Consider the following 26,660-nt stretch of genomic DNA (forward strand, 5'->3'; position numbering starts at 1 on the left):
GATTCAGGTTTTAGAGCTGAAGATATTGGTATCTTATTAAACTAGAAAAACCTGAGGAATCCTTTGGTACCAACCAGGTCATACCAGCTTGTCGGGAAGGAGGCTAAATAATGCTCCAAAGTTAGGTTAAATTTTGGCGAGGAAAAACTGGCATGGCCATCTTTAAAGGGGTCCTTTGACTTCTGACCTCCAGATATGTGAATGTAAATGTGTTCTATGGGTACCCACGAGTCTCCTCTTTACAAATATGCCCACTTTATGATAATCACATGCAGTTTGGGGCAAAAACCATGCAGTTTTTTGAATGCAGTATAAATGTGCTTATATACAATATCAGTTATGAAAGTTGACATTGCTAGTCAAAAGGGGTGTATAGTGCACTTGTTCACTTACCATAAGTTCCTCGGGAAACAAGGGCTCTTGACTCCTAGCAAGCCCAATGGAGCGAGTCATGTGGAGGTTACCATCCACGTCGGAGTATTTCCCCGTTAGCGACGTTTCACAAAGTCTGGAAAGATAAACACAAGCAACACGTATGGAAATTGACGTCTTTGTGACTACACTTCTACCGCTACTGCTACTACTACTACTACTACTAGTACTACTGCTACTACTACTACTACTACTACTACTACTTTATATCAAATGTCATCCACTGACAATCCAATCCTTATCTGTCTTATCGTTCTTGTCCCTTCCCAGTGTTTTCTATCTTTTCTATCTGAAAGCCACTCTCACTAATGTGCTAAGTGTTGGAAAGTTGGTATGCCAAAGAAGTGAATTAGAGCACTCAGTCAGAAAATCTCACCAAAGACTGATGATATCTTACAAGCCAAAGGCAGCATGACACGATTAAATACAGTGTGTCATGTTTGCTCAAGGAAAATGGTCAAAGTGTGACAAAGAACAGGTTCATATGGGAATTAATTCCTGCTGTCTACAAGCTTGGCCAGCTGAACGGCCCTTATAATATACAGAAGGCTGTTTCATAAATAAGCAGGGTTTATTGTGATAAGCCTGGCTTGAATGGGCTAACTAACCAGGATCGAGCTGTTTCATAAAGACAATACAAAGCTGATATTTGACTACAAGGCTACAGCCATTTACATATCACGAAACAGACATGCTTCTAAAGAAAATACAAGAGGGACAGACTGCCAATCTGGAGGTAATTAAACAGTATTTTCACCACATGAAAACTGCTATGTCAGTTATTAAGAACTACTTGAAAAAAAATACTGAATACTGTACAATACTACAAGTTCTACAATTACAGTTGGTAATAATTGCAGCCAATGTCAAATTGTGATAAACATGATGTGTGCTGCAATTTGACTTTGACTTCTGTTCTCAGCTACTAAGGGACTGAGCTCAATCTCCATCTGAAAGAGAATATCCTGAAAACAGCCACAATTTACTAAAGAGGTTTGTAAGTAAGTGATAATGCCCGACAAGGTGTCCGTTATCAAGAATTAATGGACGAAGGGGAAGTTGCAAAGTCCATTATTTCCTGATTGGACACCTCGATGGCATTATCACACTTATACCATGGTCCACTGCCAAAGAAAAGACCATTGATTTATATTTTCATGCATTTTGCCAAATCTAAAGTTTTTCACAAACCATAACTCTGTTTCCGTGGCAACAACTGAGGGTTTGCTAACACCTGGCACAACCATTACCATCCCATAAGGTTCTTACGCAGAGGAAACATTGTTCACTACTCCAGTAAATAAGATGAACCTTCTCTACGACTTGGCAACGGGAGATATTTCTAGTCCTCTCAGCTCATAGAACCCTTTAGCTCAGCTATGAGCCAGAATGCTAACGCTATGCTAGCAAGATTTAAAGTCAATCAGACTGCGTACGGTTGAAAAAAAGCAAATATAATTTGACCGTATGTTTAACAACAAGACTAGCTAGCTGTCCAGCCATGTCACTGTCCCCAATTCAATATCAAGAGTTCCAGGAACAAATGAGAGAGCACGTGTCGGCTGCAGTCTGACGTAGCGAGTTGAATAGTGAACGGGATGTGAGATGATCTCTGATGTCATACAACGTATCAGGAAGTTCAGAGGAGCAGTGAACGGACTTCTTGCAGTTTGTGTGTTTCAGTCTCCACCTTGTGGAGTTCAGAGGATGAGGCGCTGAAGGACTAATGTTACACTCAGTGCTGTAAATAACATATTCAGATTGTTTTGTAGCCAACGCATTCATTTAGAACGGTGAACAAACAGTTTCACTGGAACTACTTAGTAGGTGTTATTATCAGGAATTAATGGACATCCTGCAGCCAATCAGGATCGAGTATTCACCCAGACAATAGTATAACTGCTAATATTGCTTTATGAAACAGCCCCATCATACATAACACATGCCAGTGCCACATGAAGTTAACTAAGACCAAGACCTGCATGGTCTCAGTTAACTTCCTTTCTTTACCCCCTCTTCTCACTGCTCACTCCCACGATGAATCCCGCTGAGCCCAGTCTTGTTGAAGTTGTGAAATGATTTGTGAACTGTGTAAGCACGGACTGGGAGGATACAGAAGTGTTCCCTCCAACCTCGCAGTTGACAATGTGATATGGAAGCTCCACCATCTGGCTCGGGGCATCCATAAATGACATTTACTCACAAAGGCTGTGTTTGACAGCAAGTTCAATTTCCTTTCTATCATATTGCTGCTTTAAGAACATGTTACCTTCTGATGGAAAATGTTCCCAAAAGCTCTGTGGTAAAGGTTATAGTTGAGCTGTGTTGCAACAGCCCTCTCAAAGCCCTTGCATATAAAGGAGGGTTTATTAGATATTGTGTGTTCTTTAATTTGAGGTCGAAAATGTTGAAAAACACACTGAATAGAAATATGAACCCTAGTAGAGAAAGATTGAAATCCAGTGAAGAAGTGAAAAAGCAAAGATTGAATAATGAGGAGAAAGTCGAACCTGAGGTAGAAGACTGATTTGGTGGTACGCTCCTGGTAGACAAACATGTTCTTCCTGTTGACCACACAGAAAGAGTTGAGCACAGAGCGCAGGGGCTGGATCGCTACGATAGGGAGACAAACAAACATATTGACAGATTCAGCAAAATTAATCTATTCGTTTCAAGAAGAGGATCATCACTATATTAACACTAGAATGGCACTCGGAGAGCGCAGACCTCCGCCAAGGTGTCTGACTTTAAAAACAGATCCCAGCTGGAGGTACCGTGAGGTGGTCGGCTTGTTATTAACACGGTGTGTTTCCGTGTAACGTATCGGTGAATGCCTCTCTCATTCAGCAGCCTTGTTATGTCTGTATAACGTTACACTACGTTGTCTCTCATCCCGTCATCTACCACTTTGTTCTTTCTCACCGCGGACGGACAGCAGCTCCTGCACCTCGATGTCTCGCCACATATCCACAGACGTATCTCTCTTCTCTCAGAAGGAGGCTGGGTAACGCATCATCAACACGTCGTTATTGCTCAGGCTGATAGGTATTCTTAAAAATATTCCTGAATACGGATCATGATCGGGATCGCCACCAAAATCTAATGGATTGTTCATTGTGCCACACCCCACCCCTCCAAAAAAATTGTATTCAAATCCATCACGAACTTTTGGAGTAATCCTGCTAACAGACAGACAGACAGACAGACAGACAGACAAACCAATCCCGGTGAAAACATAACCTCCTTCAAGGCCAAGCAACAAAACACAAGTGGTTAATTAATGTGAATGTCAGAATCATGTAGTGAAAATGTGACGTTGAGACAGCCCTAGTTTCCCCCCATATAAAGGAACATGGTCACTCACCCCTGGATACCCCCATGTTGGGTCCCATCTTGAGGCGTGGGTGAATGTGGATGATTGTGCTCCACACCACGTCACAGGCAAAGTGTCCAGGGATGAACTGCATGGTGGCTGCCAGGTAGTCTCTGGCCTGGTAGCTCTCCTCCGTGTTGTAGTCTGTGTGGTCAGGGTCAAATGTTAAAAACACCAAACAAGGGTGAGGGCATGTAAATATGAGACTTCAGAGAAGATCCATCCATCCTTCCATCCTTCCATCCATTATCTGTAACGGGAGGGTGGGTGGGGGTTCACACAGAAATCTCAAACACAGATGTGGGGATGGGCACCAAAACCCGGTATTAAACAAGCTAAATTATTAAAGACCGGAGTATTGATAAGCTCCGGTGTTATCGGTTCTTTTAATCGGTACTTTTTAACGTTTCGGTGTAATTTATTATCACGCTGCAGCTCGGCTAATAGTGAATTTTTACAAACAAGCTAAAACCAAAGCTGTCTGTAAGTAGTCGAGGTGTTTAGCTTAGTTTGCCACGTATCTGAAAAGTTGTGATGAATTCTGCTGGCTGAGACAGAGCAGCCCATCCTCTTTACTAGCGGTACCTGCAGGCAGTGAATCCCATCAGCAGAGGGAGGAGGACAGAGGACAGATTGATGTCTGTGTTCTTCACTCTTCACAAGCTTGATTCATTTATTTTATTGACATTCTAGATTAGTTTCCAGGAAGATTGTAGAGTCTATATAGTGTTTTGATGTTTAAACATTACTGCTGCTGCTCTAAAACAACACTGAGTTATATTTAAAATATAAATCAATTCTAATCCTGTTTTGAATTTAGTCTTTTTTAAAATAGTATATTAAAAAGCAATTATTTAGTTTTGAAAAAGAACCGATACGAGTATCAACAAAGAACCGAACCGTTAAGGAGTATCGATAAGAGTAGTAGTAGTATCCATAAAATCCTTCTGATGCCCATTCCTACACAGATAGTGGATGTTCTTCTGACTTACCATCGGAGGTGTTGAGCCTCTGCCTGTAGAGAGACTCATTCTTCCAGATGTCTTCCTCACTCTCGGCCACCAGCAGAGAGTTACACACATGGCTGTCGTGCAGGTCCTGCAGCAGCATGCGCTACACATACGCACATACAAAGGAAGCATTTCACAAGCTACTACACATACTGTATATAAGACCGTGCTGATGTATGTTCGTTAGTTGCAATATAGAGGCATTTACACCAAATCAGGTTTTATCTCTATCTATAGGGAAAGAACTTTGGAAGGGTTTATGGGTAACAGTCAAATGCTGAAATCTGATATGAACTAAACTAAATGAAGCGAGTGGACGGAAGTCTGGACTGGTGTTCATGTTCATTCATGTACGGTATTCCTGCTGCAGTAGCTACCTGGTTGACTATTCTGCAGATTTCCCCGATCTTCCTGACCACCATCTGATGCAGGTGTAAGTATTCAGGCAGCTCCTGCTCTTCTTCTTTCTTCTCCAACTCCTCAGCACTGACCTCTCTGCCTTCTGTGAAGCACCTGCAGAAATATGACAGATCCTGAGACATCCAGTAGCCGGCTGTGATCAAGCATGTGAGAATCCGTCCAAGGGGAATTGTGCTGAAAGCTAGACTGGGAATTAAAGGGCGGGTCCATCTGCGTTCTTTTCCGTTTTTTTCAAATAGAAACGCCCACTCAGCCGTTAGCGAAAAGCAGTGGCACAGGTAACCAAAGTAATCTAATCAATAAGGTTATGAATAATGTGAATGCTAGCACTAGCTGAATTTGCTGTGCTAAGTTTGGAAATAACTGAAAGGGTTAGTTTAGATTTTTTGAAGTGGGGTTGTATGTATACTCCCGTGTTCTGCGAGGTAAAATGACTGTTTTTGTGGCTCTAGTCTGGCTTCAGTTCCCCAGAGGGAAGGGCTGTCAGACGGCGACGTAAAGCGGCTGTGGACGGGAGCAGCAGAAAAACGGATTTTAGACACCTAAAAAATCGATATCAGTGTAAGTGTATGATATATATTTCTAATATTTTCACCGCTTTACCCCACCATCAGACAGCCCTATCCAACGGGAAACTGAAGCTGCTAAATCGCCGTCTTCAAAGCCACCAGACCACACTTCACTGACAATTTGACCTCACAGAATTCGGGAGTTGCTGCTCTTCTGCTGAATTGTTCAGTTATATAGTTTGTTTGTGTTATTGTGTGACTTTCGGATCCGAACTAAGAGCAGTACATCGCTTAGCTTCCGTGCCGGTACTCCTGTTTGCTTCTCCAAACTTGGAGCGTGCCGACCACCATCTGAGTTACTGCATGTGGCGTTAATACACTAAATTTTAGGATGCATACAGTATAATCTATATGTAGCAGCGTCATCATTCAGAAACCTACGTCGGGTCACAAAAAGGTTTTAGAAGGGTTTGGGAAAATAGCATTTTGACGCTAAAACATACGTAGTTCAACCAAAATTTGAATGTTCGGATTTGAATAATAAGGAACACCACTGGGAAGCTCCAGAATGATATAAAAACCTCAAAAAAATAATAAAATAATGGACCCGCCCTTTAAATTACTCTCATTGGATTTTTAATGAAGCTTCCTACATACTGTACGCACACTCTCAGCAAGGAAAAGACATTTCTCCATCACCATTTTACTATATGTTTAAACTGAATTCACTGATGAGATCTCAGCGTGTATCATAGTAGCTGAATACAGGATGACTTTGCAGAACTAAAAGAACAAGCAAAAATGAGTCATTCTGAGAACTCTGGAGCGGTAGAAACCTCTGAAATGCTTGATAAATACAGGCCACAGACTACAGGCTGATTATTACATGTTAGAGAAATATAGCAGGAATCAACAGCGGTGCTTAGAGCACTGTCTGACCTGGAATGGGAGTAGACCTTCACTCTGTCTTGGTGGATCTTGACAATCAGCCAGAAGTCGGGCATCAGTGGTGACTGACACTCCTGTTCATCCAGGGTGGGGCTCTCACACTCGGAGTCACTGCTGCCGCCATCATAACCTTCAAACACACACACACACACAAACACAGAGAGGCAAAGCAACATTATGGTGTCATCATTTACGTAATCTTCATCATTTAGGTCATGCCAAGTATGTAAACCTTGGTAACAGAAAGAAAAAAATAAAACTGTAACTGTTTGAGTACCAAGTAGTACAATCAGTTGTGTCTCACAAGGTCCCCTATTGGATTATTATTACTATAGCCGGGTTTCCACCAAAAATTCCTGAGACTTTTAGACCCTGGAACTACAGTACTTTTCAAGGAACTAAAAGGTTCCTTCAGCCGGCTGCTGTCTGCATTTCCACCGCGGTCTAAAGACCTGCGAATATTAGGCAAAATATTCCGCTGACGTATGAAAAAGCAACATGACGTGGGACGAAGACTGCTGATGGTCACAGCGGTAAACTGTTTCATCTAAAAAACACAATGGTTTAGTCTCACTGCGACGATATTTACTGCTGCATATATTTACTGATGCAGATATTTACTGATGAATGTTGGATGTAATGAATGAAATGAAACTAAAGTGATGGACACACTGCCCGCGTGAGTCTCGCGTGGCGTGTTGTTTTTTATTTCGGCATCCATGTTAACAGGTTAGAGTGGACACACTGCCCGCATGAGACGCGCGTCTATTTTATAGAATAGAAGGCTCGCCTATTTTACACGGGAGCCCCTCGCGTCTCAGCTGCGTGTCCCAGCAGCAACAGACAGTGAAGGTGATCTATTGACAGTATATGGACATCATATCAGCTACATAATACAGTTTACATGTCTGGACATCTGTAGAATATGTCACAGACAGTGAAAGTGATCTAGTGACTGTATATTAACTTCATACCAGCAAGACTTTACTACAGTTTCGAGGTTTATCTGTAGAATATGTTACGGGGATGAAAAAAAAGTAAAGTTAAGTAAACTTGTTTTTAAATCAACACTTCCTGCTTTCATTTCAAAATAAAAGCCCTCCGGCGTTTTTTCTATAGACAGAATCCCTTCATTTGTTAACACGAAGCTTTTATTCTGAAATATGAGCAGTCAGTGCTGTGGAACACGCAGTCACTTTGAGAGCTCCAAGAATTGATAAAGTTTGGGGTTTAAATCAACACTTCCTGCTTTCATTTTGAAATAAAAGCCCTAAAGCGGGTTTTCTTTGCACAGAATTCCTTCATTTGTTAACACAAGGCTTTTATTCTGAAATATGTGCCGGACAGTGATGTGATACAAGCAGTGACTTGGAAAGCATCATAAATGAATACAGTACGGCGTTTTAATTGTGGATTATTACTATTATTTACTAATTACCACACGTTTCTGAACCTTTCTCTGTCTAAAATAAATATAAATTATATTTATCATGAAGTTAAATGGCCATTAAAAGGCAAACTCTATGTAGAAAGAAAAGGCTGACAGCAGCAGCAGAAACACAGCTGACAGGCAGCAGACACGCTCCCGACAGGCAGATAACTTGTGTGCCCACGGCTTCAGAGCGTCTGTCTCCACTGTGAATCATCTGCTGAGTGTTTGATGGTTATTTATTGGTGCTTTGGAACGTTATCGAACAAAGACAAAAGCTCCCCCCTCGTCCTAAAATGGTCCTAAATCGATACTAGAGTACTTCCTTGTTTTATGAATGAAGCGGTACAGTTAAAGCAGCAGTGCCGTGCGTGTCAATTAGCGACGATCATCCCTGCAAACTCCACCCCAAAGTTCGGCTACTTTCAGAAAGTACTACCCCCCCACCTGGGCCTTCTTTCGAGATAAAATGTCTCCAGAACTTCGTTTAGACCCCGGTCGAAATACAAAGAGTTCCTCAAAAGGTTCTTAGTTCCGGGGGAGAGATCCTGCGTTGGAAACACGATTTATAATTATTATTAAGTCACTTCACCAGGCTCCATTTCTGCCTCTTATTCAGAAAATGTAATGAGGTGAATTGTCCACAAGATGGGTCTGTTTATCTGGGTGAAATGTACCACATATATTTTATATTGGAACTGTGTACCAGCAGCTGCATGGTGCCGAGTTCCAGCCGAGCTGGTTAGTTCCAGTTGCAAAAAGGTTTTGAAATTCAGTAAAATGTATTCTTAGAAACCCAGACAAAAAAAAAGACTTAAAGTTGGACCCACGGAAATCAATGGAGGTGTTTCTTCACAGCGAAGGAGAAATTTACATTCTTTAAGTTTGACTGAATGGCAGCCATCAGGTTCTCTGCTGGGAAATTCATTTTGGTCTCAAGTGTTTTGAATGTGGAAGGGAACCTGCGTTGTATAGGTAGCTGTCATATTGTAGGTCTATATATAACTAACAAGCTGGTGAGAAATGACCAACTCATTCTTCACACCTCTCCAACACTGATCACGCTGGTCAAACATCATTCATCTCTGTGCAGCACTTACCCTGCATGTCTGAGTCCAGACTGCCCTGGCTGGAGACCACGCTCTGGACTCGACTCGGCCGCACTTTGCCACAGCCTGAGGAAAGACCGGAGTGTCACAAATCACAGCCAGATCACACAGTCAGAGCCTCAGAGGGCACGCAAGCAAGCACGCACGCACGCACGCACGCACGCACGCACGCACGCACGCACGCACGCACGCACGCACGTGGTTGTATGCTTTGGTCTACAGTATAGAGGTTGATTAAAATCGAATTACGTCAATATGAAACTTCACCAAGACATAGACTGTATATAAAGATGGATGACATGACAGCTCTCCCAAAGTGAAGCCAAAACATCTGGATCGCCCCCTGGTTGCTGGCTGCAGTGTAGGTCATAAATCCAACCCCCCTCCAACTAAAAAGTCAAAGTACACGTCAAATACATTTTTCCCAAAGATGGTTTCTGCCCTGCCCCTGAGGAGATGTAACTTTAACTCTCCATAACCATCACCAGTCTGTGTAATAGAACATGTTAAACGGCCATCAGCTGCCGTGGTGCTAATGTAGCAGCTAGGTGGCTAATGCTAGCGAGCTGTGGCCGTGCTCGGCTCATGTGATCCCCGCTGCGCAGACTCTGGCTCCAAATGACATCAAAATCTGAAGATGGCAGCTCCCGTATCCGGAATATTTTGGCTTCACTTTTGTACGGTGGGAGGAAGTGGAGACGCGTCGTCCATCTCTAGATACAGTCTACGATCTACGATATAGAGGCGTGTCTGTTAGACTCACTGTGAGAGGCCGACTGCATGGACTCAGCCAGGCTGACACTGGACGGCGTCTTGGGGGGCGAGGTGGGCTCTATGCAGCGTTCAGCGTGGAGCTGGGAGGTACCGGACTGACCCCTGTCCCCCATCATGCTAACTGAGCTCTGAGAAACCGCGTCATCTGCCTCAAGCTTCACGGCTCTGATCGGCTCGTTGGTTTCTGCAGCCGTGTCACTGGGAGCGTCGGCAGCGTTGCTGATGGACTTCCTGTCTTCACTCTGCAGTTGGACGGAGTTCAAGTCAAAATAAATGTAATTTTCATATGAACATGTTTCACTACTGTTACTCAAACGTAGGACATCTCAGGACTGGACGCACCGGTTGGTGAGCTTTGAAAATGCTTTGCAATGATCTCAGGTCAACCCTGTACTAATGTCGTTTATATGGTGCAACATTTGATCCCAGGAAGTGTTGGCTAACTCTACCATGACAAATGCGAACATCAAGTGTGTATGTTACTGTTGCACATCACTGTGAAATGCCGTATCTGACCTCACTGTCTGCCTGAGCCTCGGCTTCGCTCTCCAACATCACGTCCTCCGCCCGTTCTCCGGCACCGCAGGGGTCGGTGTGCTGCGGGGGGTCTGCGGTGCTCTCAGACAGCCTCTTGGTGGCGTGGATCCTCTGAGGGTGCAGTCTGCTCAGGGACACGTAGTAGAAGCTGCCCTGCTCTCCATTCAACACGTAGCCAGAGAAAGACATTCTGCGAAACTCCTGCGGGATCAGACATTATCCCATCATGCATCCTGACGATGTGTCCAAACACTGATACAACCACGTACGCTCTTATAAGGACAAGTACCGAGTATTCATTTACTGCACGGTGAAGGAATAGTTCACTTGTTTGTAAGTAGTATATTCAGAATTATAGCTGCAAATATAATAATGTAATAACGACGGAGATTTACTGACATTGTTTAATTCTTTTTTTCTTATACCGCTTTCACACTGAGGGCTCGACCAGGGTTGAAGAAACAAATCACCGGCACTCACAGACGAAGAGTCTTTTTAGTTTATTCTGGGCAAACAAACAAACGCGTTTCAGCTATAAGCTGTCATCGGCGTAATAACTCAAGACGCAATGCCAGTTTTAAATATTCAGGTGAGGCACAGACATCGATCAGGAAAGAGACTGCATGATTACACAATAGGATTCATCCGTGGACGCACCGCCAGGACGCCGCCTCTCACAACAAAGGACAAGTGAATTATAAGAAGCAACCCAACAGCAGTTCTTCATTCAAACCCTTCAAGCTTTCAGTCATATGAATCCAATGTGCTTCTCTCTGTAGAAGAAGTCTGTCCCCACCATCACCGCCTTTAAGAGGATGTACTGAACCATTTCTATGCCTTGAACTTTAAAGGAACACACATCATGGCCCGCAGAGTTGAAGTGTCTAACACAGGGGATGTGTCATCTTCAACCAGGGTTGTACCAGCGTTGATTGTGTGTATGAAAGGGTTATGCTGCGTTGACCGACTCGGCTTCCTAACCCAGGTCGAGAGGTGGTTCAGAGTCAGACCGGGGTCGGACCAGGATCAATTTCAATGTGAACGGCACGCACCGGGGGGGCTAATAACCGGAGTGGGACAAATCGATTCAGTTGCAAATGGGGGCGCACATTCGTATATTCGCTGTAGCTCAAACAAACTGCGCGATGGCAGCAGGAATGTTTTTTCTGATATATGATAAATGGGTACTGCAGATAGACAGAGGAAAAAAGGTTCATGAGTTTATAGTTCATAGTGTTACGCCCCTACAGAAAGGGAGGACTTATGTCCTTTAAGGCACTGGAAGGTTTTTAATGTGAAACATCTGTGTAGGAAGTATTGAAATAAGCTTAACATCTAAAAAGTAGTAGAACAATCTGGAACTGATTAGTGAGTGAAAACAGAATAAAAAAAAAGAAATTGAAAGCTTGGCTCCCTACTAAAATATGATCAAATAAACACTTTAAACTGGTTCAAATAGTATTTGATAATTTACAGTAGGACATAAATACATACGAACGTGTGAATAAGTACTGACAATGAATATGTGGAGGTGGCATATTCCTTAAAGGTACTGTTTGTAAGTCCTAACACGTATAAATCATTGCGGGTCGGTGTCCCATGCGCGCTCTCGTGTGGCTACGCTGTTCAGACTCAGACTCCCAACACAAACTACACAGAAGCACCAAAACCTCAGAGTTCTATCTAGTGAAGCCCGTCTGTTAAACAGTGTTAACTCTTCCTGCTTCAGCCTCCCGACAGCGGTCAGAAGACACAGGGGAGATGGTAGCTTTGGTCTCCAGGACCGGAGTCTCTGCTGTACTCTGCTCCTCTGCCCGCCTTCACTCACACACCGCGCTCGTTCTCGCTCGTTCTCTCGCTCCACCTCTCACGTGCATGCGCGCACACAACACACTGCAGAAGAGTAACGTTATCGTCTCCGACCAAAACTCCGGTGTCTCCCCTGTTCCCTCCGGCTGCAGTCGGGAGGCTGAGGCAGGAAAAGCCAACACTAGGATCAGCATTGATTCATGGAGAGACCTTCGTCTGGTCAGCTAACATTACTGCCAAGCAGCTGAAATATAGAGTGATATTGTGCTTTTAGCTGACGTGTGTCTCCTCACTGTTTTGATCAATGCTCGTTCATGTCTATGTAGAGCGAGCGCGAGCAACAGCACGCTGACTTTCTTTGACTTTACGGCCACAGGTGTCGCTGTTAACAAGACATTTCTGATTCTTACATAGAGCCCCTTTAACAGATATTTAAGAGAACCTCAGTATGATCAGCGATCATACTGAGGTTTTCAGAAAAACTGTGCTTCACTTCCAGTTTTAATCACAACATTCCTGGAGTTGTGTGTGTGTGTGTGTGTGTGTGTGTGTGTGTGTGTGTGTGTGTCCCCTTGCCTCTTTGAATTTTTCCAGAGACTGCTCAGGCCCGAAGACAAACTGCAGTGGGACATCTTCACAGTGACAGTGCGGTCGACCGCTGGAGCGCAAAACGTGCTCCGCTACTTTCTGCAGCGTGGCCGAGCTGATGACCCGAGAGTGACGCAGAGCAGACACTATCTCGTCCTCCAGCAGCCAGCGGATCTGTAACACACAGAGAGCAGAACCAAGATGTGTGTGCAGTAAGAGCAACAATGTAGACCTCATAGTTTTCAGTGAAGAATAAGCACACACCCCTTCTAATATCAATAAGACTAAAGCTTGCTAGCAGTTCCTAAAAGCTGCAATGCTCCTTACAAAGAGGCATTTAATATGTCCATGTTCAACTAAGTATTTACACACTTTGCGGCAACATATCACGTTACCCTGATGATGCCAATTGTGTTTTTTTTATTTGATGTATTTTATTGCCTATTTGAATGTCTTCCAGGCTCTTGCCTTACAAGACTAGAGGTAACTGTCAAAAAATATTGTACTTGTTTTGCTCAAACTTCATGAAGCAAAATTAAAAGAACAGGTTGATGAATATACCAGGTAGTAATGTAGTCTAATGCTTGCATTCCTCTGATTCCATGTGTTTATTATGGACCATCTTAAAAGGGACTGTTTGTAACTTCTTAAACGTATAAATCATTCCGGGTCGGTGCCTCATGCACGCTCGCGTGTGTCTACGCTGTTCAGACTCAGACTCCAACACAAACTACACGGAAGCACCAAAACCTCTTCTTTGTAGCTAGCGAAGCCCGTCTGTTAAACAGTGTTGGCCGCGGTCGGAGGACGCAGGGGAGACCGTAGCTTTGGTCTCCAGGACCGGAGTCTCTGCTGTACTCTGCTCCTCTGCTTGCCTTCACTCACACACACCGCGCTCGTTCTCACTCGCTCTCTCGCTCCACCTCTCACGTGCATGCGCGCACACTACACACTGCAGAAGAGTTAGTTTAGCTCTGAGAATATCTAGTGAATGAACAGTGGACGTTTGTGCAGAAATAACTGCTGCAGCTCCTCCAGACCAACAGAGGTTTCCCGTGTCTTGTGAAGTGACGGGGCTCCGGAGAGAGAAACGTTATCGTCTCCGACTGGGGCTGCGGTGTCTCCCCCGTTCCCTCCGGCCGGTGTCGGGAGGCTGAGGCAGGAAAAGCCAACACTAGGATCAGCACTGATTCATGGAGAGACCTTCGTCTGGTCAGCTAACATTACTGCCAAGCAGCTGAAATATAGAGTGATATTGTGCTTTTAGCTGACGTGTGTCGCCTCACTGTTTTGAACGATGCTCGTTCATGTCTATGTAGAGCGAGCACAAGTGCGAGCAACAGGACGCTGACTTTAGTTGACGGCCACAGGTGTCGCTGGTAACAAGACATTTCTGATTCTTACATAGAGCCCCTTTAAATCCTTAATGTGAATGTTAAGGATTTCTTTTCTTTTTTTTTGCCTCCTACGAAACGACACGCCTTGATCCCGCAGCCAATTTGCTTCACGCTCGGTGTGAACGCGACTTTAGAATCTTACCAACGGTGAGGCTGGACATGTAAAGTTTGTGCTACGGTCAAAAATAGGACTCTGTTGTAGGGATGTCACGGTACCAGAAATCTAGTAGGCTATACCAATACCAGTGAATTTCCACTATTTTACACTTCCACTTTTTTACCACGGTAAAAAAAAAACAATAAATCCCATGTAATGTGTAATGTGTCTATATAGAGCCTCAGATTGCAGTAGTTCAAATTCACTGACATGGTGACATTTCACTGGGTAAAGGCTACCAGAGGTGGGACCAAGTCATTGTTTTGCAAGTCACAAGTAAGTCTCAAGTCTGTGACTCGAGTCCCAACTCAGGTCTCGAGTCCTAAACAAGCCATCTGAGCTCTTCACCAAATGTAACGTGATTTTAACAGCAGAGTAACTGGATCCAACTGGTGCTCAGTAACATGACGTTAGTTCTTCATGTTTTTCTCCTGAAACTTGATTGGATGTTGTTGGATTGGTTCAAACTAAGTGGATCTGGGGAGTAAAGTGTAAGATAATCAAATGCAAGTCTCAATAACATTCACCAGAAATAAAGAGTCCAATAAAAAAGATTTAGCAATAAGCAACAAAAGATAGAAATTCAGTTTGTTCAGTTTTTTTCCCCCACGAGTGAATCCTCTTCTCGAACATTAAGGATCTTTGCATCTCTGGATCTCGCTGCTGCATTGCGCTGTTGTGTGTGTGTGTGTCAAACTCCGCAACAGAGAGCAGAGGACAGAAGCAGCAGCATTTGGCGCTTGGCGGGTGTTAATTTCTGACCCTGCAGGCATCGTACGGTACCGTCGGTACTGTAGAAAACGAGTACCGTCACGTTTTTAGAATTTTGGCATCGACTTGGTACCGAAGTATCGATTCTCGTGACATCCCTACTCTGTTGTGTTACTCAATTTTCTAAACCACTAATCCTGTTCAGAGAATGTTAATGTCCATTTCCAAAGGCGATATGCATCACTGACTTCGATAAATACATCAAAAATGTAAATTCAATATGATGTATTTTTAACTGATAGCATACTAGGTATACTCATACGCTGCGTATAAGAGTTCAAGTTTGGCATTTTGACCGTCGCCAACTTGTTTTTTTGTAACCAGAAGTGACACGAGAGGGTGGAGCTAAGTACAACCGAATACTGAATAAGACATTTTTAGGCGACTAAAATGTTAAAATGAACTTTCATGAAGTGAAAACACTGTGAAAGGGTTGAAGTTCCAAGACGAAACCACGGACAACTCCCAGACTGGACAACGCCATGGTAGCGACCTGTTTGTCACAAGGTAGCCCCGCCCTAAAGCATCCCCTGCTTTAACGTCTATCTGACTCTAAATGGGACCATAATTTACTAAATGAACATCATACTGTATTGAAGAAGACTTGAAACTAGAGATTGAGACCATAAACTCATGTTTACAATGTTTACTGAGGTAATAAATCAAGAGAGAAGTAGGCTCATTTTCTCATAGACTTCTATACAACCAGACTTCTTTTGCAACCAGATGAGTCGCCCCCTGCTGGCTGTTAGAAAGAATGCAGGTTTAAGGCACTTCCACATTGGCTTCACTTCTCAGAACTGGAGGTTGCATCCTGGGTATACTGCATATTTGGGTAAAGCTAATAATAAGTGAAGGTACTCTCTTCTACATGTTGTATTTATTATGTGTTGTACTGCATTGCTGCTGTAACAGCTCACATTTAGAAGATTAAGACTCACCTCGTCCATCGTAGCCAGAATTGCTAACTTGTGAGGAACAGGGAGTTTGGATAAGGGGTCACTAGAGGCTCTGGTGGAAGACAAGATATGTATCAGAAAAACAGATACCTCCGGTGATTGACACTCAGAGTCAATCAGAGAAAGTCCAGCTAGCATATACAGTATATGTGTTGAACAGACTCACCCATCAACACCAGCTCCCCTCAGACTGTCCAACACCGCCATCAGCTCCTCATCAGAGCGATAGGAGGAGGGCTGTCCTGGTGAACGATTCAGGGACACACTGCTCTCTGAGGTGTACCTGCACACAGAGAGGAGATCTGATGTGCTACACCATGCTTCCATCACCACACTTCTTCTAAGGACAACATTTACAGCGAGACGCAGTATCGTCACGTCACATCGGAAGACATGCACACAAAGCTTCATGACAACTTTAAAACAACGGTTCGTCCTCTACCTTTTATGAAGTTATCATGTGTTATTGTCGGTTTTAATAAAAAATTGCTGAAACAATCAATTATCAACAGAGTTTCCAATGTATTTTCTGTGGATAGCGTGATCCATTAATCGTTTTAGCTCTGTTTCACACTATTCCACTGGTTGACAGTTGATGGCTGTAATACGCCAAGAAATGATTGGTCAGCATTTCCGGTCTTCCGCATCTGCGCTGTCAACGTCTTCACAGCGTCCCTGCAGCCGGTGACTCACTGGATGTGTCGACTACACAGAGGTTAGCGGCACTTCTACCGGGGACTGTATAGTTGTGACATCACATCCTTACGGAAGTCCTGACGGCTCGTTTAAAAGTCCCATATTGAAAAAAGTGAGATTTCCATGTCTTTTATATTATAAAGCAGGTTTAAGTGCTATATAAATACTGTTAAAGTATCAAAACGCTCAATATACAGAGAAATACACACAGCCTGTATTCAGAAATTGTGCGTTTGAAACAAGCGTCAGGATTTCTGTCCATTTGTGATGTCACAAATCTACAATATTTAGACCATTACACAGTTTTAAACGTAAACATTCTAAATGTGTCCCAGTTTATTTCCTGTTGCAGTGTCTGTAAATAACATCAGCTGACAGGAAGTAAACATGGACCCAAACTGTTGCCTAGCAATGCAATTACGTTGAAATGAACTTGAAATTAAGTTAGTGAGCTGAGTTAGTAAACATGATGACATATTTCTGTTAAATATATATATATATATATATATATATATATATATATATATATATATATATATATATATATATATATATATATATATAAATATATATTTGAATCATCATTACCAATGTTTTATGAGAATGTAAATACATTCAACATGTGTGTTAGGCCGAAGTTATATAAACAATTGTTTTTGTTTGTTTACAAGAATACTCCACAGAGTACCTTTAATAGTGCAATGTGATCAGTGAGTTAAGAATCAAGATTAAAAAATGAAATCAAACATTCTCTTCTCTGGCAAACCTGCTGAGTCGTAGCTTGTCGCTCACACTTTGACTCACCTGTTATGATGAAAATCAGCCATGACTTCAATCTCCAGAGGTAGCGTCAGGACAAAGATATCTAATGTGACTAAGAGCTCGTTCAGATCCACAGACTGTAAGGCCTCGGCATTCTCCAGGCAGGAAATGATCTCACCTGCAATCAGGAAACTGTAAGAAGCACTGCAACAAAAGCTGTTGTCTCAAGTCTCAATATTTTACAGAGGGAAGATGGAAGGACAAAAGTTGAGGAAATAGCTGTTTTGATGAATGAATGAAGGTGCTAACTTTTGATTCTAAATTTCAACTTCTGAATATTAGAAAAAAAATTAAAGTAATTTTTACGATGGGACAAACCCAGAGAATCTTAACCAGGCTTTTGTGTTAACTTTGTGTGTCTCTGTTCTAGGAAAGAGACAATCAAGGCTGTACTCACCAAGGCAGGTAGGCAGTGTTTGTATGGGCATGGAGCCATGGCAGCTTTTCATATTGACAGAACAAGTGACATGAACAAACAGCGGTGGCATGTCCAGCTGTGGCCCCTCGGGCTCCAGCAGGGAGTCTCCCTCCAGGATGCTGAAGGAGTCCTGGTCCTGGTTGACGGTGTTGGAGTCTGACAGGGACTGGTCGTCACCCTCTCCGTGGGAACTGGTGCCTGGTTGCTCCTCATACTCCACCACCAGATCTGTGTCGCTCTCCGTCATGATGCAGCACATGTTTTCTACACACAAAACAACCAAGTGGTCATTATGATATCACTAGATGAAGAGTATCTCAACTATGGGTCATGGGTCAAAAATGAAATGACCATAATGCACTGTTGTTACACCAAATAAGGAAATAGTTCAGGTTTTATATGGCATCTGTACATGAACAAACATATATTCCTTTTGTTTCCCATAAAGTCATTCACAGACAAAGAGATGTGCATCCTGTATTATCCTGCATGGTACTTATGTCCTCTTGTGAACAAACGGTTATAAAACTCCGATAACAGAAATCTGAATAGTGTAGTATAGTCACAACACAATAGTGTATCAAGTATTGTCAACACCAATCACAGATCTAGAGCAGTGGTTCTCAAACTATGGTCCACGTACCACTGGTGGTACGCGTGCTCTCTCTAGTGGTACGCGGAGGAATCTCTGACTATCGATTCCTCTTATTGATGCTTTCCCACAGTTACGCTGCACAATGACGCATACGCACGCTGTCTCATGTTTCAGTTTGTTTTGGACCGGAGACACGGCGGAGAGAAAAAAAAGCTCTCAGCAGCATGGCGCTACTAAACCTGAGGGGGTGCACCCTGTTTATACCTGATAAAGCTTCACTGTGAACAACAAACCTGTGTTGAAATCAGCAGGAGGAGAGTTAGTAACGTTAGCTGTTAGCAGCACAATCCTGACTGGATGAATACCGGAGATCCGAACGTTAACGGAGGTGCCATTCAGTTATTATTATTATGAGGCGTTCAAAGTCGGCTCAGGGAAAATGACTATCGGGCGAAGGTAAATTACAACGTTATCATGATGCGTTCAAATGTAATCTCGTAAAATGTAGTTTTGGTGAGAAACTTGAATAAATCCAGTTGTTTGAAGGAGATGTTTTCACATCAATATAAAATAGTTATTAGAGACAGAATTATGAGCTGTTTAACTTCCAAATACTAGCGCTGAGCAGCTTGCAAAGATTCTTTAAATCAAAGCAAATATTTAAATAATCATAATCATTTGAATTGTGTGTTTTTATGCAAACAACCACGATAAATGAAAATAACAAAGTACAGTACAGTACTGTGACCAGTAGGCTACCCTCCCTGCACTGAAAAATAGGGCTTTTTGGACCTGCAGTGTTTTTATATTGTGGCATGCTGGGGGATTCTCTGTTTTGTTAAGTTTTGTCAATGGAAACATTACTACCCATCGAAATCCATCGGTACCAACCATGTCATACTAGCTTGTCACGAAGGAGGCTAAATAACGCTCCAAACTTGGGGTCACTTGAGGGGTGCCTTGACCTCTGACCTCCAGATCAGTGAATGTAAATGGGTTCTATGGGTACCCACGAGTCTCCCCTTTACAGACATGCCCACTTTATGATAATCACATGCAGTTTGGGGCAAGTCATAGTCAAGTCAGCACACTGACACACTGACAGCTGTTGTTGCCTGTTGGGCTGCAGTTTGACATGTTATGATTGGAGCATATTGTTTTATGCTAAATGCAGTACCTGTGAGGGTTTCTGGACAATATCTGTCATTGTTTTGTGTTGTTAATTGATGTCCAATAATAAATATATACATACATTTGCATAAAGCAGCATATTTGTCCACTCCCATGTTGATAAGAGTATTAAATTCTTGACAAATCTCCCTTTAAGGTACATTTTGAACAGATAAATAAATGTTTGTAATAAAATAATATATTCTAATCAATTGGCAGCCCTATAAAATACGTAATTAAAGCTTAACATTTGTGAATAATCCTCACCATCCTCAGTTGCCGGCTCAGCATCTGACACCAGCTCCTCACTGAGTCTCCTCCCCATCTCCCCGTCCTCTGAGTCCTCCTGAGGAGACAAACACAGTGTAAAGGTCCATCCAGTCTAATTAACATCAGCATTCATGTGATGGACGTGAGAGTGGTTTCTCTTTCCGAGCCAGAGCGGACACATGCAGGTTTTCTCATGATCTCTCCGATATTCATTTTCATCTCCAGCGATAACGAGATATGAAAGCAAAGCAAAGTCAGTCCATCCAAAACACAAGGATAACAATTAGAATGGCAAAACACAACTAGGTCGACTCACCTCTCTCTTGCATGAAGGTGGGCAGTAGAAGAAGTAGTGTGGGTTGGAGGGAACAGTTTTGAAATACTGAGACACGATCCCCATGAATTTATCCTGTTGAATGATTCGTTTGAAATTTGACATCAGTTTCACCTCGTTAGCTTATTAGCTCATGAAGTTACCAATTACTCAGAGGAGAGGCTATGATTCAATGGAATAACCAGGTCTACTTCAAGAATATGAAGAGGAGCTGAATCATTGAGACCTCAGACGATACCTGTATTATGTTGTGCAGATCTGGATACACTTCACACTTGGGCTGTGTTTGAAGCAGTGTCAGAGGGAACTCTGGGATCTTGGCAGACTTGGACTCATCCAGGATCAATGGAGATGTAGGAGCAGAGGACTTCCCTCTAGATTCAGCTTCACTGGCATCCTCCATGTCGATACTATCAACATTAAATATTAATAACTGTGTTAGCTATATGTATACTAAACAACGGTGTGTGGCTTCAAAGGCAACCAGAAGGATGTTAATAATATTCAAATTTGCCTAAAAGTGTTGAACGAATGTGGAGAAAACATTCACGGATTGGTCTCCCACTACCTGGATGAGCTGCCACCTGTAACGTTTAACAACGTGGATGTCTCAAACCTGCTCTGCCAGATGGAGCGTCTGCACAGTGAGATCAGCGCGCTAAGGCACGCAGTAAACCTTCAGGCAGACATCAGCGAGGACCTGCGTATTGTTACTACGACCGTCGATCAGAGTTGCCGTTATGGAGCGTCACTTGGAGCCGAGTCGTGACGGAGGGCGTGGCCCGGATGTATCGAGTGACGCTGACGCTCATTGGTCACTGCTGCATTGCCAAACTCTCCAAAATGGAGCTATGTTGTGAAGCAGGCCGACGTATGAGGAATTATAACAAGGGCCAGTCTTCCCCAGCTAAACAACGCGCTGATAGACCTGTGCAGAGGAGGCTGAAGCCTACTGTTGGCACTGGGGCGCAAGAAAATATAAAAGTGGTTCGGACAAAGTTGGCAAGTGTTTTCGCTTCCAAATTCTCACCAGACCTTGATGCAGAGACGCTGTCTAACTATCTTAAAGAAAAGCTTGGCCGTGACATTAGCTGTCAACGTATTGCCACTTCGAGCAACAGATGCAGCTCATTTAGAGTGTGCAATGAATGCAATGATGTTATGGAAATGTATAACCCGGAGCTCTGGTCCGTAGGCTGTGTTGTGCGACGATACTATGAGCCAGAGCCACGCAAGGCAGGAGTTACAGAGTCTGGCGCTAGCGCAGCGATTTCTACACTTGGTGCAAATATGCCGACTGGTGCTGCGGCCGCACTGACCACTAAAACTCTGATGCGTGTTGTGTCTTACAACTGTCGAGGGCTGCACATTGGCAACAGCTCAGGACACAGGGCCCGTCATATAGCTGTTGACAACTTATTGCAAAACTGACATTTTGAGTTTTCAAGAAACTTTTCTTTTTACCAAAACAGGATCTGTGAAAACTGAACTCTTTTAGTGACAATTTCCACGGGGCTGGTGAATCCACAACTGATCTTACTATGGGAATAGTGAGAGGAAAGATAGCAGGAGGTGTGGCTATCCTATGGCCCAAAAAGTTGGACTCAGTGATAAGTGTCATCAGGTCTGAAGCTGACTGGTGCGTCGCTGTACAGTAAAAGATTAATAACAAAGAGTGTATTATCCTTAATGTATATACACCTTATGAGTGTCAACAGAATGAGAATATACTTGCTTTTAGAAGTTCCTTTATACCTGATAGTCATTCCACAAGTGTTTATGTGGTTGGTGATATGAATGCTGAAGTGTTCAATGTTCGCTAAACACATGTTGCAGTTTTAATAATAATAATAATAATAATAATAATACATTTTATTTGGTGGCGCCTTTCTGGACACCCAAGGACACCTTACAAGAATTAATTAAAACATAGACAGATAAAACAATATAAAAACAGCAGGACATGACAGAGACATATTTGTACAGACACATAGGATGGGTGATGATGAGTGCTAGAGAGAGTATGCCAGTTTAAACAGGTGGGTTTTGAGGAGGGATTTGAATGATGTGATATTGTCAGACTGCCGGATGTGTGGGGGGAGTGAGTTCCAGAGCCTGGGAGCAGAGCAGCTGAATGCCCTGGCTCCCATGGTGCTGAGGCGTGAGGTGGGGGTAGTCAGAAGTCCGGCTGATGATGAGCGGAGGGAACGGGAGGGGGCGTATGATGATAACAATCTTATATATATTATCTTATACAGACGCAGGCAAAATTGTTGGTACTCTTCCGTTAAAGAAAGAAAAACCCACAAAGGTCACTGAAATAACTTGAAATTGAGAAAAGTAATAATAAATAAAACTTTATTGAAAATTAACTAATGAAAATGAGGTATTGCTTCTGAATTTTGGTTCAACAGAATCATTTTAAAAAACAAACTAATGAAACTGGCCTGGACAAAAATGATGGTACCCTTAACTTAATATTTAGTTGCACAACCTTTTGAGGCAATCACTGCAAACAAGCGATTTCTGTAACTCTCAATGAGACTTCTGCACCTGTCGACAGGTATGTTGGCCCACTCCTCTTGAGCAAACTGCTCTAGCTGTCTCAGGTTTGAAGGGTGCCTTCTCCAGACTGCATGTTTCAGCTCCTTCCACAGATGTTCAATAGGATTTAGATCAGGGCTCATAGAAGGCCACTTCAGAACAGTCCAATGTTTTGTTCTTAGCCATTCTTGGGTGTTTTTAGCTGTGTTTTGGGTCATTATCCTGTTGGAGGACCCATGACCTGCGACTGAGACCAAGCTTTCTGACACTGGGCAGCACATTTCGCTCCAGAATGCCTTGATAGTCTTGAGATTTCATTGTACCCGGCACAGATTCAAGACACCCTGTGCCAGATGCAGCAAAGCAGCCCCAGAACATAACCGAGCCTCCTCCATGTTTCACTGTAGGTACAGTGTTCTTTTCTTTGTATGCTTCATTTTTGCGTCTGTAAACATAGAGCTGATTTGACTTGCCAAAAAGCTCCAGTTTTGTCTCATTTGTCCAAAGGACATTCTCCCAGAAGCTTTGTGGCTTGTCAATATGCATTTTGGCATATTCCAGTCTCGCTTTTTTATGATTTGCTTTCAACAGTGGTGTCCTCCTCGGTCGTCTTCCATTAAGTCCACTTTGGCTCAAACAGCGACGGATGGTGCGATCTGACACTGATGTACCTTGACCTTGGAGTTCACCTCTAATCTCTTTGGAAGTTGTTCTGGGCTCTTTGGTTACCATTCGTATTATCCGCCTCTTCAATTTGTCATCAATTTTCCTCTTGCGGCCACGTCCAGGGAGGTTGGCTACAGTCCCGTGGACCTTAAACTTCTGAATAATATGTGCAGCTGTAGTCACAGGAACATCAAGCTGCTTGGAGATGGTCTTATAGCCTTTACCTTTAACATGAAGGTCTATAATGTTCTTTCTGATCTCCTGAGACAACTCTCTCCTTAGCTTTCTGTGGTCCATGTTCAGTGTGGTACACACCATGATACCAAACAGCACAGTGACTACTTTTCACCCTTTAAATAGGCAGACTGACTGATTACAAGTTTGAAGACACCTGTGATGCTAATTACAGGACACACCTTAGTTTAATATGTCCCTATAGTCAAATTATTTTACATCTTTTCTAGGGCTACCATCATTTTTGTCTAGGCCAGTTTCATCAGTTTGTTTTTTAAAATGATTCTGTTGAACCACAATTCAAAAGCAACAGCTGATTTTCATTAGTTAATTTTCAGTAAATTTTTATTTATTATTACTTTTGTCAGTTTCAAGTTATTTCAGTGACCATTGTGGGGTTTTCTTTCTTTAACGGAAGAGTACCAACAATTTTGCCTACGTCTGTATATTATCCCGACAGCTGCTCTTACCTGCAGATAGCTATTCGTACAGAAGTGAAGCCTGGCACTCAACATCATGGCTTGACCATTGCATTAGCACTATGCCCAGGCTACTCTGCGACCAATGAACATTCTGTATGAGACTGCCATGTCTGATTACATAGCATTTGTTATGATTCTTGATATTGATAATCTTCCTGAGATTATTCTGGTTTTAAGACCCCGTGGGAATCAGAGCGCTAGATATTTTTTGAATTCATGAAAGACTCTAAAATGAGCATTGACAGGCGCGGAGACACCGTGTTCCGTCTGTCAATCCATATCCTCCGCTCCGTTTCAGTACTACGAACAGCGCCACACCCACACACACACAATCTAGAGCCTTCATTGGTGTGACTGTGAATGAAGATCAATTAATGAATCACTAGTTCATTGTGTGCTTCCCCAGTATCTTGATGAGCATATGCAGATCTGAATAAGTTAGAGTGCTCATGCGCACAAAACTTCATTGGGATGGATTTAAAAAAAAAAAAAGAATGAAATTGAAAGAAAAAGGATTTGTTATTCACACTCTCTATGTAATAAACCATGTTTAGTATTCATTCATATATTTTGCCTTACCTGGACGAGGAGGCCATGGCAGCCCCGTCATCTGCTCGGTCCTCCTCAACCTCTCCAATGATAAAGGTGGCAGGGCTCCTTGAAGGTTTTGGATTCCCTCCCCATCCTGGGGTCTCATCGTGCTCCTTGAAGACCCTGATGTGTCCACAGAGGGTCTGCAGGAAGGAGGTGACGTCGATCTCCTGCAGGGATTCTTCGCAGTAGTCCATGGCCATCAGGACGTCCTGGGAGCTGATGCTGTAGGACTGCTGGAGGCTGCGGTACACACCTGGGGACCACAGTGAGGAAACCAATCGCTGATGATCACGCACCCACCGACTTTCAGTTCTATTTTTAAATAACACAGCTTTGTCTTAAAAATAGAAGAGTCTGATTTGTGTAGCATTGTACCAGTGCAACTTAGCAATTAACCAACCAAATTTTCAAACGAAAGTCAGTGACAGTTGACAATGGTTTTCTGGTGCAAATACCTTTAGGTACAGTATGCCCTCATTCAGAGACACAAGACAACAGCTTCCCCGGGATGGAGGACGGAACGGAAATAAATAAATGACTTGATAAATTAATAAATATGTCATTAAATGAAGCAAAAATAATATTAAAAATAAATGTAGCCATTCATTTATTGATAAAATGTGACATACATTAATATTTCAGTTTTAATTTGCTTATTTATTTATTTACTCTTCTGTTTAATTTTCAGTTTTAATTTATGTATTTATTTTTTATTATTTTTTTTAAATGTATTTATATATTTTTGCATTTTTTTAATTAATTTTGGCATTTATTTTTATTTTATATTTATTTTTAAATCCATATATTTATTTATTTATGCACAATTTTCCCTTTTCATTTCACCCCTTATTTATTTCCCCAAACTTATTTATTTCTGTATTCCTTTCTTTATATATTTCTTTACACATTTTTTTTACATTTCTTTATTCATTTCTACCTCACTATGCAGGTGGTGGAGAAGAGTCATAGTGTAAATACTGGACTAGGCAATCTCTGTACCAGCAGAAAATAATGGTGCAGATTTTATTTGACTTCAATAATTTGTTACTAATATAACTTCTTCTGAGTGTATGTTGGTGGACGGGGCTAAATCTACCTCTGACGTAGCTCTGGTGGTAATGCTCTTGCAGCAGGCTGCAGTAGTTGGCGAGCTCCTTGTGTTTGTGAGGTTGACCCAGCAGGTCGGTCCAGGGGGACGGACTGCTGCGGTCCTGAGACAGTGACCTGCCAGAGGACAACAGCACAGCAAACACACAGACAGGAAATGAGCATACTCAGTTAGAGGATCTATGCACATAACATTAATCTCATATGAGTAAAAATGCAATGTCAGTTCAAATACAGACAGGTCCATTCCGTGTCATTTTGCAGAAGCATTTAGATAGCTTTAGCCCAGATCTCCACTACAGTAAGCAAAGTTCAAGGAGCCAACAAGCCTGTGAGGGACAGATGAACCTCCACAGCATGCGTTTGAAGCGTTGTATTTGGGAAAAACAAATCGGGACAAAAGGGAAGAAAAAACAGGAAACCGGTGAAAAAAGACCTCGATCACCAAAGTGTTTTCATCCATGTAACAGCGAGGTGTCAAGACAAACTGCTGCGACAGACACATC

General features: G+C 42.7%; 1 protein-coding gene across 7 annotated transcripts in view; it reads right to left on the reverse strand.

Annotated features, from left to right (window-relative positions):
* The window catches only part of szt2 (SZT2 subunit of KICSTOR complex), a 138,319-nt gene that overhangs the window by 76,518 nt on the left and 35,141 nt on the right, over window positions 1-26,660 (reverse strand). For all 7 annotated transcript variants that reach the window (XM_037768963.1, XM_037768966.1, XM_037768965.1 and 4 more), the window contains 19 exons: window positions 26,144-26,271; window positions 25,033-25,300; window positions 20,766-20,937; window positions 20,510-20,602; window positions 20,191-20,269; window positions 18,138-18,422; window positions 17,723-17,858; window positions 16,389-16,505; window positions 16,205-16,274; window positions 12,927-13,112; window positions 10,521-10,742; window positions 9,994-10,246; window positions 9,222-9,296; window positions 6,684-6,822; window positions 5,193-5,328; window positions 4,798-4,918; window positions 3,797-3,949; window positions 2,943-3,045; window positions 394-508 (listed from right to left, as the gene is read on the reverse strand). In XM_037768963.1, the coding sequence (XP_037624891.1) occupies window positions 394-508; window positions 2,943-3,045; window positions 3,797-3,949; window positions 4,798-4,918; window positions 5,193-5,328; window positions 6,684-6,822; window positions 9,222-9,296; window positions 9,994-10,246; window positions 10,521-10,742; window positions 12,927-13,112; window positions 16,205-16,274; window positions 16,389-16,505; window positions 17,723-17,858; window positions 18,138-18,422; window positions 20,191-20,269; window positions 20,510-20,602; window positions 20,766-20,937; window positions 25,033-25,300; window positions 26,144-26,271 (2,851 nt within the window). The remainder of the gene's footprint in view (window positions 1-393; window positions 509-2,942; window positions 3,046-3,796; window positions 3,950-4,797; window positions 4,919-5,192; window positions 5,329-6,683; window positions 6,823-9,221; window positions 9,297-9,993; window positions 10,247-10,520; window positions 10,743-12,926; window positions 13,113-16,204; window positions 16,275-16,388; window positions 16,506-17,722; window positions 17,859-18,137; window positions 18,423-20,190; window positions 20,270-20,509; window positions 20,603-20,765; window positions 20,938-25,032; window positions 25,301-26,143; window positions 26,272-26,660) is intronic.

This window comes from Sebastes umbrosus, chromosome 5 (assembly GCF_015220745.1).
Source record: "Sebastes umbrosus isolate fSebUmb1 chromosome 5, fSebUmb1.pri, whole genome shotgun sequence".
Taxonomy (NCBI): domain Eukaryota; kingdom Metazoa; phylum Chordata; class Actinopteri; order Perciformes; family Sebastidae; genus Sebastes; species Sebastes umbrosus.